The sequence below is a fragment of the Temnothorax longispinosus genome, chromosome 10, assembly GCF_030848805.1.
Source record: "Temnothorax longispinosus isolate EJ_2023e chromosome 10, Tlon_JGU_v1, whole genome shotgun sequence".
Classification (NCBI taxonomy): Eukaryota; Metazoa; Arthropoda; class Insecta; order Hymenoptera; family Formicidae; genus Temnothorax; species Temnothorax longispinosus.
Genome location: NC_092367.1, coordinates 1,027,439 through 1,039,026, shown reverse-complemented (window position 1 = coordinate 1,039,026; position 11,588 = coordinate 1,027,439). Strand labels below are relative to the sequence as shown.

The 11,588-nt window shown below is 39.7% G+C and overlaps 1 protein-coding gene across 2 annotated transcripts; it reads right to left on the bottom strand.

The window, feature by feature from the left end:
- Positions 1-331: 331 nt before the first annotated feature.
- Bdl (borderless) lies at positions 332-10,799 on the bottom strand. Of its 2 annotated transcripts, none has more exons than XM_071790595.1 (12): positions 10,168-10,799; positions 9,480-9,622; positions 7,260-7,488; positions 3,851-4,017; positions 3,602-3,746; positions 3,219-3,493; positions 2,737-2,871; positions 2,160-2,419; positions 1,812-1,987; positions 1,689-1,733; positions 1,348-1,530; positions 332-1,238 (listed from the first exon to the last, which is right to left on the bottom strand). In XM_071790595.1, the coding sequence occupies exons 1-12, from the start codon at positions 10,220-10,222 to the stop codon at positions 1,015-1,017; spliced, it is 2,037 nt and encodes a 678-aa protein (XP_071646696.1). In that variant the 5' UTR covers positions 10,223-10,799; the 3' UTR covers positions 332-1,014. The 2 variants fall into 2 exon arrangements, with proteins under 2 accessions (XP_071646696.1, XP_071646697.1); XM_071790596.1 differs by having other exon boundaries at positions 3,851-3,987.
- Between the last annotated feature and the right edge of the window lie 789 nt (positions 10,800-11,588).

Below are 11,588 nucleotides of genomic sequence, written 5' to 3'. Positions count from 1 at the left end.
TTATCTCTCCATATACGATATGAATTCTCTGCCTACGATCTGGAAAACGATTTGGATACGTATTATAATAAAAATTTAAAGCAATAATAAAGATTTTTTTATTTGACCTAACTAGCTATATTTTTAGTAATCGTCGTGACGTTTCGACTATTTGAATTATAATTAATGAAGATAGTCAGTTAGGTTGAATAAAAAAAACTTTATTGTTAATTATTTACTGGCGAAATAAAGTTTCCGATTTGGTTTATTTGCAAAAGATATATCTATAAATACGAAAGATGTAATATTCGCGAAGCAGTTGATGTTGTTAGGTGACTGACATAAGAACATGCTGCTTCCCACTCTCTTTATTATATGCAACTATTGCGATGGTACAAGCATATACGACAATGAACGCGTCGAATAAAATCAGTAAGAGTAATAATGGAGAATACGTGAAAAACGTATGTATGCACGCGCGGGCATAATTTATATACAATAGAAAAAGAATACACGTGATAATATGCAATTCTCTTTAATTCACGGTCTCGCATTCGACCGGTCGACGACCTGCAGCTCTCGCGCATGAAATCTAGTCACTTGTTAACGTGCAATTACTTAATAAAGCTGTTAAACGGCACACAAAGTATGATATAATTAGCGATGCAAGAACACTCGGTAGTAACGCTCGGCAGCTCGGCAAATAGGATCGGCTTGGAACGGACGTTCCAAGAGTCTCTGCGCTCCTCGCCGTCACCGCATATGTCTATATAATACTAGATATTACTCTGTTTCTTGTTTTATGTTCTTTTGTGCCATGTCAGTGAGGGCTGAAAAGGTTTTTGACTCTTCAAAAAAAGTTCGTCTGCGGAATTGTGCCTTCAGAGATGACACATGCTTTTTTTCTAAGCCGACCTTCATTCGCTGATGATCGCACGTAGCGAGCGACATGAATATTTATAATCGATTACGAACTCGCACGAACAACTATTTTGTTTGTGAGTACGCACACGTGCATCCCACGTGTTTGCTCGGCTACTTCTCGGCAGACGGCTGGCAGAATCGTTTCCTCGCCCACCACACGGCGGCCAGTGCGGCCGCTAGAAAACCTATACCAGCGACAATTCCCATGGAAATCGCTCGGTTACGACGGTAAGCGGGTACTTCCAAACCGACTCGTTCGCTGGTTGCAACGTCGTCCGTAAGAGACATCGCTGCCACTTCGAAGGTATAGAAGCTCTCTTCCTCCAGAGTTTTCACTGAAATCGTATCAAGCGTAGATATCAATTATTATTATCATTATCAATTTAAATGTTAACGATAGTTATTGATAATTATATTACGCAATGATGATGAAGAGTCGCTTACCTAGATAATAAGTGTCTGTCGTTTCTGCTCTGCCGTACAAATGTTCGGATGGTCCTCTATACCACCTCACGGTGTAAAGTCTAACTTGGTTCTTGCCCATAAAAGGTGGTTCCCAAGTGACCAAGTAACCCTCGACCGTTGCTTGAACTCTCACGTTGCGCGGCGGTCCCATGATCTCGATCTCTGAAACAGAATCGTGTCACAGCCTTGAAACACTCAATTAAATTATAATTATCAGAGATATACGATTATAAGAGATACACGATGTACAGAGACCGTTGAGAGAAATTGCGTTTTGCTTTACTATACATAAAGTCCGTCGTTAAATTTCTTTTACCCACCTTGCGGACTACGGTATTCCGACGCCGAGTTCTCATCAACAGAAGCTGGAAACATAAATTATTTATTACTTCATTTCACCATCACTCTTAAACGTGACAGAGGTGACAGACTATTAATCTTACTCGGCTGAGTGAATATTCGAAGCGCCTTGCTAAACATTCCATCGCCGTGTTTATCCTGACTCAAAACCATGAACTCGTATTCCCGTCCTGCGTTAAGATTGTTGACCGTCGCTTCCGTAATTTTTCTCGAAAGAATTTTCATGGTTCTCCATTCCGACGTGTCCGTGGGTCTGTACCTACATCAAAAATACGCTTCATCTTAATTAATTATGAAAAATTCTTATAGCAAACGCGACAATTTCGAGAATTGAATGCTTCGGCGAATAAGCGTCATAAACAGTTAATTACATATATATGCGAGATACGCATATTTAATTATGCGACAGTTAATTACATATGCGATGTTACCATACTGAGTACTCCATCTTGGGCCTCACGTATCCAGGTATCCAAGTCAAAGTGACCGCGTTATTGCTACTATTAGCGCTTAAGTTGTACGGCGCTCTAGGTGGAACATTCAGCACCATTAACTCAGTGTCCGCGACGACCGTCGCTGCTTCGTTGCTGGCTGCGCATTGGTACACTCCTCGATCGTGTTCTTGGATCCTCTCTATCGTCAAATTGCCGCCGATTATGATGGTTCTCTCGGGCGATAAGGGCGACCCGTCCTTTCGTCGAAGAAAGTTGTCCATTTTATTACTAATTAAATTTACCATATAACAATGATAAAGAGTTTTATTACGACTCAATTGGCAAATATATAAATTGCAAATGGCAAATAAATATGGGATTCAAGTTGTAGTAGTAAATTGCTTGATAAGGATTCAAACCAAGGATCAAAACGTCGTAGCGTTTGTGTATTTATATATTTGCCAATTGAGAAGTAATAAAACTCTTTGTCATTGTTAATCAATATTGGCGCAATACTCTATCATTTTTGGTTTACCATATAACGCATAATTAATGCAATTGACAAATAGGATACCTTGTACCACATGATAGTTGGTCGATGCGAGTCGTCGCCGTCTCTGGCGTCGCAAGGAATTTCCAAACTCTCCCCTAGCTTTCGCATATACATGTGTTGCGGTGTTACCGTGAACATCGGTGGCCTTTGAACTATCTGTAATAATTAATAGTATTGAATATCTCACACACAGTCGGTGATTTGTTTTGAAAACATTGACCAGTCTACTACAAAGTGTGCTCATCGCTTTTTTTATTCTCTGATTGTAAATCACACAGAGAAACTAACGTGCTCCATTAAGAGGAAATCTTAGTTCTTTCGTTCTAAAAAACTGTGGTTTACAATTGAAGAATAAAAAAGTTATTAACTTGTCGCGGACAGTTTAATCAATCAGTTTAATCAGTTTAATCAGTTCTCAATGTTAGCATTAATGTCGATCGATCTCTTTTTCATGTTCATTCAATCCATGTTCTCTACATCGAGCAGTGACGATGAATACTCACCACAGTAATCGAAGGGCTAGGCCCTTCGGTGCCTAGTTCATTGTAGGGAGTGCAACTGTAACTTCCCGAGTGCGTCTCGTCGACTTTACTAAAGTAAAGAGATCCGTTCCTCCTGTAGAAGACCCCTTGCACATTGTAAGGATCAAAGAGAAATCCATCCTTCTCCCAACGGAGATTTGTAAGGGGCGGATTCGCCCTGAAGTGGCAGTCCAAGAGGGCTGGTTTCCCGTAGGGAAGGTAGACTTCCCGCTGTGCATAGATTACTTTCGCCTTATCTAAATGGAAAAAAAATAGATTATTAATATTATTTTCGTTAGAGATGTAAATTTAATGGTATCATACGTAAATTTAACGCATGGTAATGCACGCGCTGCTGTGCTTACATTGAACATTGAGAAAAGCTGATGCACTTTGTTGATCTCCAGTCTCTCCAGTCACCACGCACGTGTACTCCCCAAGGTCGCCCATGGCAGCTGACTTTATGACCAGCGTTCCATCAGCACCAGTAGACGCTCTTCTTTTGAGATCCTGTCACAATAATACATTTACGAATGTCGAAGTGTCGATAAATTATGTGACACGTCGAAAATGATTCATTATAAAATCAGAAACGCAAAAAACTCAATTCGTACCTGTATTTCCGGGATCGGTACTCCTTCACGAAACCAATTTACGATTGTACCTTCTCCTTTCGCGACACAGTCGAACGAGACCGTCTCGCCTTCCATGGCAGTTTTATTGACAGGTGGTATTGCAAGTAACGTATCACCTGAAACAGTTGTCGGAAACGGCGACACACCTAGGTTAAACGATTTAACGAGTCTGCCCGGATTCATGTTAGTAAGCAGCAGCGGGGTTATAATAGGGGAAACCGGGGCTATCTGTCTACGGGGGCTGTGTGTCCGCAGTACTGCTGTCTCAAGTTTTAAGAGACATATGTCTCTACCATTGTAACAAGTATTTGAAAAATGCCCTACGTAAGAGATTTAAATGTTGTTTGTTATTTTTTGCGATGCCTCTCGCAGACGCTATGTTAAAAGAAAAGCGAAAACAATTATTCACATTTTTCGACGGAAAAATTTACTGTGCGACAATAGTTTAACTCAAATTAAAGTAAGCAATTCATAATATTATCAATTAATATATAGTTATCAGGTGTGAGAAGCGTCAAATCTTAATTTCGCATAATCTAAAATTGGCAATACGTTAAAGACTGAAAAACGTGGTCGGGGCTATCTGTCCTATTTTTGATGGGGCAATGTGTCCACACTTCAATGACGGATTGTTCTTTTATTAATAGATAATGCTGCGTAACTACAAAAGAAGGACTTTCCTTAAGACGGATAAGGTAGACATATCTAGTAAAATCATACTTAGAGCGATTAAAAGAATAAAAATCTATAAAGCAAGAATCTTTTCGTGAAAACAGCGTTAGACTTTGGAATAAATGTTCGGGCTCTCATTCGCTACTGCAAAAAAGTGACCTACGAGCAATTACTTGATCCTGCGATTCAAGAATCGTCACTAAATTTTTATTTTAAAAATACACGTCAAGTTAAATACATGAGTTTGTCTTAAATTATTGAGTATTTTTTATTTCAAACGCTGCCGAGGATAAAGTAAAGGCCCCAAATACAAAAAAAATTAAAGAATTGAGGGGACAAAAGAAACTCATCACATTGATTTTGCAACGAACTCAAAATCAGTTTAATGCCACCGTATATAAAGAAAAGTCAACTCTATGCAGGAATCCTGTTACAAAATCTACACAAAGTGCATACTACTGCTCTGACTCCAACGACTAGGCAGTTTTTTAAATATTATATAATATTAATATTAAATAATATTATAAATAAGTATAAATATTAATATAAATATTATAATGTGTTTTTTATTATGCAATGTGGACAGATAGCCCCGCATATGGGGCTATCTGTTTACGCTTGACTTGCCCTCTTAAAAAATTCGCCTCTTTAAAATGTTAAAAGATTAACGATTTTAATTATGTTTCTTTTTAATAGCAAGGTTGAAGGGTTATACCATTAAAATTTTAGCCAAATATCTTTATTAGTTTTTTAGTAAACTTGAAAAAAGCGTAAAGTGTGGACACATAGCCCCGGTCTCCCCTGTTCTTTTCATTATTAATTACTGTCGACTGCTTTTGTATTAGCATTAACAGCACGAAACCAACCAATTTGCATTTTTCTTTGCAATTTTCTTAATTCTGCATTTTTCATACGTGTCAAGACAAACCCACTAGCATCGGTTAATATTACCATAAGCTCCATATCAACGCATGACATTTCCAAATCCAGTGTGTAATTTAAATGTATAATTTTGTCTCGTAGCGATATTTGTAAAAATTGTTTAATTTTTAATGAAACCTTGAATTTATTTGAGCACAATAAAAAATAACTGATTTCGCGATAATCAGATAAACAAGCTGTTAGTCGAGTGACTCAGTCTTCTTTCATGTCAAGTAATAAAGTTTAATGTAAAATGAGAAATTTCGTCGGAGCTAATGAATGAAATAGGGTTTTCCCCAATTGGGGGCATAGCACAATCTACAGATTTAAGTTTAAATGATACGTACATGGTAAATACAGCTTTTATATTAAATCCCAATAATACATTTTTTCTCCTAATAATCGATCAAAATTCTCATAACTTATCTAGCTGTTAAAACGTTTTAAATTCTATTTTTTTTACAATATTTTCTTGAATTTTTATACAATCTACTGTATTATACAATTACAATCGGAAGAAACTAGTTATCGCGTTTATCTTATATTTTGGGATAGTAGCTCTGTATGAAAGTGATTCGACTTTGTAGTCGATGAGTCCGGAGTTCGATTTCGACGGGATTGAAGGAATTTTCGTATAATATTTTCTTTCTTCTATATTCGATTAATTATAATAATTCAAAGAACTACTTTATCTGAATATCGCTGCGTGCAATAAACCCCACGAGGTCAAGTGAGAAAGGAGAACCAAGACCCTTTGATCAAGATAGGCTCCCCTGCCTTTAGAGTTATGAACGTCGGAGATGCTTAAATGAGCGATTAAGTTTGAAGACTCACATCCTTCTTGCCAAAAAATTAGAGCGCGAATTTCACAGCTATAAGCCCGGTTAGCTTATCCGTTGAGCTGACCTAGTTTAATATTCAATCTTGGTTAGTCTTATTAAAGTCTGTTAATACGTTCCTGTATTGCATTCTTATTAGATATATTGCTTTTAGGGATGAGATCAAGTTCAATCAGCAAACACAGAATACACCGAGTGCGCAATTTGATTCGGAATTTGATGCCATCTTGGCGACAATTTGCTATCAAATTGCGCACTCGGTGTATTCTGTGTTTGCTGAGTATGCATTTAAACATCCGATTCAAATCCAATAATATTTCATACATTGTACGAAGTAATCGAATTCCGATTAGTTAATTTTGAATTTTAGAATGAGTGCCTGCAGGATTCGAAATGTACTTATTAACAATTTCTATCGTAAAGATCTGTTACAAATAATATTTGAATATGTTATAATGTAAAATTGTAATAAAGAGATATTTGTGTGCATATACACACACACAATTTGCTTCAGATATTAAATTTCTAGTAAAGGTAACTCATAAAAGGTTTGAACGTATTTGATCCAGGATCGAGTCTATTTGGAAGTAACACTCTTGTTTTTCGAGGTACTCATAGAAAGTTCGAACCCATTTCATTCAAGTTCGAGTATACTTGAAGTGTATTGGTTTTATTTTTCGAAGTAATCATAGATCAAGAGTTCGAAACTGCGCCAACAGATTCGAACCTATTTGTAAAATACTTAATCTCATCACTAATTGCTTTAATAATATTAATAGATTATTGGTATTTACATGCTAATGATTGCATTTTGCACTCCAAAGAAAATTTTGCGATAATTAGTCCATAAAATTAGTCGTCAGTAAATGTCTGCTGTTTTATCTGTTTTCTTTTTCTGCTGCAATCTTTAAAGATTTGCATGCAAATGTAAAGGCTTGCAAGCGACCACAACTTACCATCAATGGCGAGGTGAAACCACGTGCCATTGTTTCTCGAATTCGGCGTTCGGTTAGGAAAGATCACCTTGCACTCGTACCAGCCTTGGTCGCTTTCGCGAATATTCGTGAGGTTTATGCTACCCTGGCCGTATCCGCGATGACCGGCATCGTCCAGCAAGTGTATGCGGCCTTTGTAAGTGGGTTCCACCGTGACTTGTCCATCGTGCCAAGTGAACACTGAACGGCTCTGGAAAAAGTGAGACTCAATGAATTATATTGAGCTGTCTTCAAGTATCAAGATCCATATGATTGCGCGAGTATTTATAAATGACTTCGTCAGAAAGAATTACCTCATTTTCGGCTCCTTCTTAAGGAATACCCGACTATCTAAATGACCGATTTTTACATACGACGGACGTAGGCGAACCTACGTCTCAAGGAAATTACACCGCGTAACTTGATAGCGGCTGCAACTATGTTAATTGGGTCATCCTTTCGCGGAATACAAAACTGCCCGCAATTCAACGAAGAAGTTTAATGTTAAATTTCGATTTTATTCGCGCAAGGTTGCGCGCTAATTATGATCACAGCGTAATGACCGAGGACGCGTTGTATCGCTCATGCGGCGTCTTAATTAGTCCGCCCGCGCCGTCGTCGGTCAGCAACACCCACATTCATCAACGGCGGGGCCGAAAATCCTCGAAAGGAGGATACGTCTCGTCTACGGGAGCGGGAATGGCGTTAATCGCTTCTAATCATCTGACAATGCATTAACAGTGACCCACTGGTCGGTCCCCTCGTCGCAGACTGAACGTGACTAAATATAATGCAGCCTTGCGTCCCGTACTCCAATTACCACGGCGGACAGACGAAGAGGGAAGGAGCACCTGTTTTGCATACGCATGCATCAGAGACCAATCAGAGCTGAGTTCCACTTGATTCCGCGATAGCCACGTGCAAAATCCGTTTCCGTCGTACGGCCACGTCGAATGGCGACATCCGCGAGCGCGCGCGGTCTCGCACTCCGACAAATTCATCGCTTCGCCACTTTACTATTTACCAGAATCGATACCTTTTCCCCCCGAAGAGTTTCGTCAATATTCCATAAATTGTTAAGCATCTATCGCTACTCTCCTTTAACTGGCCGAAGCTCTGTTCTTTTCTAGCTCGCCAATACGCGAAGATATCGTCATTTTTATCACGATTCTCGATGCTGTTAGCTTCTCTCGCGTATTATGTGTCTACTGAAATCGAGAAGACACGGAAATCCACATCCAGATAGATTGTCGTGTCGGCAGAATATCGGATGTATTTTCGAAGAAATCGAATAACCCACCCTACCTTGGATACTTTTTTCTCCGCGTCTTCGCACAGGAAGACGACGAGTACGCGCGAGCACGTCTATATGCGAATTAGAAGTGGCGACTAACAACCTGCTTTAACGCTCTTTAATCGTCAATCAGTCAATCGCATGTCATATTACCGTTGTTACGTGCGGTATCTCATTATATGCGTACATCGTTTAAGTGAATCGCGTTGCCTCGAGCTCTGCATAAAATCTTGCTGTTTTTAGTTTATTGTGAAAAATATCACTCAATAACTTATTTTATTATTTATATAATTCGTATTTATTTGGTAATAATGTAAATAAAACTGTAGCAAAACTGACAACGTGCTACACAATTCCTTCTAAACAAATCAATCAACGTGCTACGCATGTTATTCCAGCGCAAAAGATTAAAAAGAATTGCTATTTTTCTATATCAAAGTCAAATATATACGTCTTACATTCTGAGATAAAATTGATTTTTCTAAACCTGCCAATGCATCGCATCGGATATCATATCGGATATCGCGTGTCTGCATTGTAGCTTGTAGCTTTTACGATTACTTAATAAATACTTGCATAATAATAAATACGTGTACATTTGGTCCAAGGTAAAATCCAAGGTAAAATCCAAGGCGTTGAATATTATCTGAATCACCCAACATATAGTACTATTTTGCATTGTTATATTATTCAATAGCATCTATCTCATGAATATATGTATCGTTTTTACTGGATTATATTAATTTATAAACTTGATAAATAATTAATGACGGTAGTCATTCAGATCAGTAATGCAAAAGAGACGGAGGAAAAGAGAGACGAGCATTTTTCATGATGATATTAAAATATTTCTGCTGAATAAACATGGGTTATCGTATGATAAGTTACGAGTTTCGGATTATACTTACATCGCGGTTCCATTGAAGAAGATATGGAATCGGCGTCTCGTGCGGAAAGTCAAGATCGCAATTAAATACCGCGTACTCTCCCACCCCGGCAGTAAGGTAATTCGGTTCCTTATCCTCATCCAGCATTAAGCTGTAGCTGCAGGCTGAAAAACCGGCGATATGAGAGGTCACATTTCGGGGAAAAAAAAATCGCGACCGATTTTATATCGATCTACGCAATCCGGCGGCGTAACGTTGTAGATAAATGCCCTGTGAGAAGACGTCGCGTGTAAAGTGATATTACACATTGGGACTAATTTCCGGAGAGATTGCGTAATTTTCCGCCGGATTATGCGTGACGATCGAGCGCGTTAACAAAATGATACGTTGTTGTGTTATCTGTTCTCCCCCCGTGCCACAAACAGGGCCGGCGGCGACCGATTGCATTTGCCCGAATAAACAAAGTTCTCTCATTTAATTACTCTCTCGGCGACAGTCTCGAATTTAGTCCGTCTTCGCCTCGCACTAAATGGCAATCAGCGAATTGTGCCGTCTGCGGCTGTTATACGGTCTGAAATTCTAAGTTCCTCTAGACTGAAATTGGTTCTTTTTTTTTTCTAAAAATGTTTTTGTCCCTGTATTTCGAGTAAACGCAAAAGAGGTGATCTTCGCGCGATAATGGTCTCTCCGAAATTTTGAAATTCTTTACCTTCGTAGCAGAGGACGACTGCCAGCAGCTTGTAGAACTTCGCGGCGCGACTCATCGCGATTTCTTACGTTCCGATCTCTGACTCGCGTTTTTTTTTCACTTTACTTATATTGCATTAACGGACGTGAGGACGCGCTGGCGGAAACGCGCTGGCGATAGGTCACACTCCGCGATAACGATACCGATACATCTATCATCACCCATTCATCGAGTATATATCAGACCACCACCTTCGCGTTCAATCGGCATGCGTCACTCTAACGCCGTAAATGTACGTTTCGATCATTCTCTCCTTCGTTCCCGAATTTCGCGCTGAGACAATTTGAATTCTTTTCTCCGAATTTTCATACACTTTCCTCAAGTGCCTGCTCGAATTTTCCTTTATCTCGGCATCCGGGAATTCTCCTCGGTGAACGTCGGCTCTACTGTTCAAGCATTGCTTCGCGATTATCGTGTCCTGGCTTATAGCCTCGTCCAGGATACCATCGAGGTCATTGACACTGGCGAACGCGTCCGCGAGTATCCTGCGCCGATGTCGAACGACGCACAGTTCGATGAGGCGAGGCTGGGTTCACCGTAGAGTGCTCCGGAGGCAACACTAGATAGAGTAATCGCGCCGTACTCGTTCAATCCGAGCGGATACGAAGAGCCCAGGAGTAACGAGCACCGGGAGGGGGCTGCGAGGGTAGCTGGACCGACGATGACGATGACGTTGCGCGGGAGGGGGATGAGAGGATAGATCATCGCGATTCTACGTTTACGGTGCGTAATGCTCCGGTTTGCGTCGCATGCGAACCTCGACACACCCATGGCGACACGAATGAACGGCGTTGCACAAAACGTGACCTATATATCGCACGCGATTAAATTTAATCCTGTAAAGGCAAAAAAAAAACACATTCGGAATAATGAATTGCACAGAGTACAGAGAAAGCCGTGCCCCTTTACTTCCTCCGACGAGCGCGTTGTATGGTGTCTACGTTTTAAAATTCGAAGTATAGGTTCCAATGGAAATCCGTACGAATATAGAAAACGGGCTAACTAAGAACCATCAGGCGCGGTAAATAATGCGCAAAAGTTTTTATTTTTATTTTACATATCTTCCAACCTTGACTTCGCGCCGACTAAATTTGTCAGACTTGAAACACAGGTCCGGTTGGAGTAGTAAAATTCCCCCCTCTACACCTAATTAAATCGGTTTGATTTAATTTTTGATGCTATATGTATCTTAATTAGGTAGGGGGGAGGGATTTTACTACTCCAACCGGACCTGTGTTTCAAGTCTGACAAATTTAGTCGGCGCGAAGTCAAGATTGGAAGATATGTAAAATAGTAATAAAAATAAAACTTTCGCGCATCATTTAATTACCGCGCCTGGTTCTTAGTTAGCCCGTTTTTTATATTTGTCTACGTTTTAGTTT

Excerpts from the sequence above, each read along its gene's own strand:
- Bdl (XM_071790595.1), bottom strand. The coding sequence starts at position 10,222 with ATGAGTCGCGCCGCGAAGTTCTACAAGCTGCTGGCAGTCGTCCTCTGC. Across the intron at positions 9,623-10,167 it reads AGTCGTCCTCTGCTACGAAG|CCTGCAGCTACAGCTTAATG; the intron begins GTAAAGAATTTC and ends CCGGTTTTTCAG. Across the intron at positions 1,734-1,811 it reads TCGAATATTCACTCAGCCGA|CTTCTGTTGATGAGAACTCG; the intron begins GTAAGATTAATA and ends TTATGTTTCCAG.